The sequence below is a fragment of the Diaphorina citri genome, unplaced genomic scaffold (genome assembly GCF_000475195.1).
Source record: "Diaphorina citri unplaced genomic scaffold, Diaci psyllid genome assembly version 1.1 scaffold8601, whole genome shotgun sequence".
Lineage (NCBI taxonomy): Eukaryota > Metazoa > Arthropoda > Insecta > Hemiptera > Psyllidae > Diaphorina > Diaphorina citri.
In genome coordinates, this window is record NW_007385976.1 from 1 (window position 1) to 2,519 (window position 2,519).

A 2,519-nucleotide genomic window follows, 5' to 3' on the forward strand; every position below is an offset into this window, starting at 1 on the left:
GTAGAACGCGATCTCATCGGATTTGTACCGGTAGTACTTGTTGTACGCGATGTCCGCGTTTGTGAAATCCGGATGTTCTGGATTGTCAAACGGATGAATCAGGCCATCCAACGTTGTATCCGGTGTGGTCGGAAACTTGGTGGTCTTCCAACCTGAAGAGAAGAGAGAAAGGTGATTAAAAAAAGGAAAAAAAAGGTCATCTTGAATATTTCGAGTACCAATTGGAATTAGGTAAAATGCAAACCAGCCTAGCCAGCTGGCAGTTTACAAAGGGTTCTCTCTGCTTTTAAAGAATAAGCACAAGTCCTCACGATGGTTGACTGCGGTTCAGGACGAGCCAATTAAAAAAAAAAGGCCACCTTGAATATTTCGAGTACCAATTGGAATTAGGTAAAATGCAAACCAGCCTAGCCAGCTGGCAGTTTACAAAGGGGTCTCTCTGCTTTCAAAGAATAAGCACAAGTTCTCACAATGGTTGACTGCGGTTCAGGACGAGCCAATCAAACTTGGCTAGAGACAATCACCCCGGTGTATGTTAGGTGAAAAAAGATCTCCTTTCTTTATTCTGCCATCACCATTCGGCGAAAGCTGAAGCCGCTACAACAACAACAACATCATCATCAACACCAACAACAACAACAACAACAACAACAACAACAACAACAACAACAACAACAACAACAACAACAACAACAACAACAACACCAACAACAGCCTAGTTAGCTTGGTTGGTAGCGCCTTGTAAGCTCTAGGTCGCGGGTTTGATTGCCGTCTGGGGCAGATTTTATCCTAAACGGATAATGTTCATTCTCAGAACAGCTGGCTTTCTCCTACCCTGTCTTCCTTCGCTCTTCAATTTCGGGACGATTAAGGAGCGCGGCAGCGCCCTACCAAGTCAAGAATAAGACCTTAGCAGTCACAGTTCCCGCTGTCAAACCTCTTGGAGGGAAAAAGATGTTGATGGCTGTTAATAAGTTGAACCATTTTCTTTACCGTGTTACAGAAACAGTTGCCAAGGCTCAAGCGGAGAAAGACAAATCCCTCACACTGAAGGATGTGAAGAAGTAAGTTTCGCTGTTAACTCTAGTGTTTAGTGCTCACATTAACTTTACTAGTGATGTTATTAAGACGAAAATAATATCCATTTTTTCTCTAAATCTCACTTTTATTTGAGAAGAACAAAGAATGATAAGTAATTTCATAATAAGCATAACTTCCGAACCAGCTTTTATTGAATTGATACTTACCAAAAGCTGTACAGACAAACTGGTGCGAAATTCTTTAGGTAGAGCAGGACCTTTTGCTTTGAATAATATTTATATGGATACCCGATCATGCCATATTTTTCACGGGCATCTGCCAATTTTCTCTTCTACAGGGAACCAGTAGACAAGGTAGAAGCCAAATCGGACGGAGACTTGGAAGATGAAAAGAAAGATCTGGCAGAAAACGGAGTCAAAGATGAAGGAGAAGATGGAGAAGACAAGAAAATCAAAGGTAATTTCCACCACCTTGTCTTGTTCCAGGAACTAGATTTGTACTTTGCAATAATGTACACTTTGCCCATGATCTTGCATGAATGATTTTTGATTGATCAAATGTTGGAAATCGTGCAAAGATCTAAAATTTAAATCCAAAGAAACTGGACTAAATAAGTAATCAATCCGATTAATTAACCTAATTAACTCTTTGTTTAAAGGTTAAAATTATGAAATTTGATCGCCGTATTCTGAGTTTATAGGTAGACTAAAATCTTGGTTTACGGTTCAAGTTCTAAACTTTGGATCACATTTAATCTCAAACTTGTGGCCCGGATATCAGTGATTGCTCACCTAAGGCCCGTTGCACACACATCGGTTTTGGACGACCGATTTTTTTTACCGGTCATCCAAATTCCAATAGTGACCGGCACCGATCACCGGTCGGCGTGTGTGCAAGGTCCCATTCCGACGTGTGCTTCACTATTGGAATTTGGACGACCGGTAAAAAATCGGTCGTCCAAAACCGGTGTGTGTGCAACGGGCCTAAGAATTTAGAGTTCAGAATTTTAGATGATAGTTTCGCCAACATAACATTGTACCGTTGTAGACCCCGACTCACCAAGTGCTACGCCAGGCGAGGAAAACGGGGTGAAAAAAGCTGAAGATCCCAGCTCAAGTCCAGGTAAAATAATGGCCACGCTCTTGTCTTCTGGGTGTTCAAGTTATACTAACCCTTACGTATTCTTGAGAGTTCATTGCAACGGTCGTTACATTAATTAGACTTACTTTATCATGGACACTCGTTGCTTTAAGTTGAAAGTCCAGAAGAGGTTAGGTAGTAGTAGTAATAATAATAGTGCTTATTTATACTGCTCGCATAGGACTGAAAAGTCCCTTTACTCCAGCAGTAGGCTACTACTATTATTGTGGTCAAATTCTCAAATTATATTGAGGATAAAATTCCATACCTCGGCTGGGATTGAACCCACGCCCTCCTGTTTACCAGGCGAGCACCTTGACCACTACACCAAAAAAGAA

The 2,519-nt window shown here is 41.2% G+C and overlaps 1 protein-coding gene across 1 annotated transcript; it reads left to right on the forward strand.

The window, feature by feature from the left end:
* The first annotated feature begins 945 nt into the window (after positions 1-945).
* On the forward strand, positions 946-2,297 carry LOC113472799. The gene is made up of 3 exons (XM_026832589.1): positions 946-1,064; positions 1,379-1,497; positions 2,089-2,297. The coding sequence occupies exons 1-3, from the start codon at positions 955-957 to the stop codon at positions 2,259-2,261; spliced, it is 402 nt and encodes a 133-aa protein (XP_026688390.1). The 5' UTR covers positions 946-954; the 3' UTR covers positions 2,262-2,297.
* Positions 2,298-2,519: the final 222 nt, after the last annotated feature.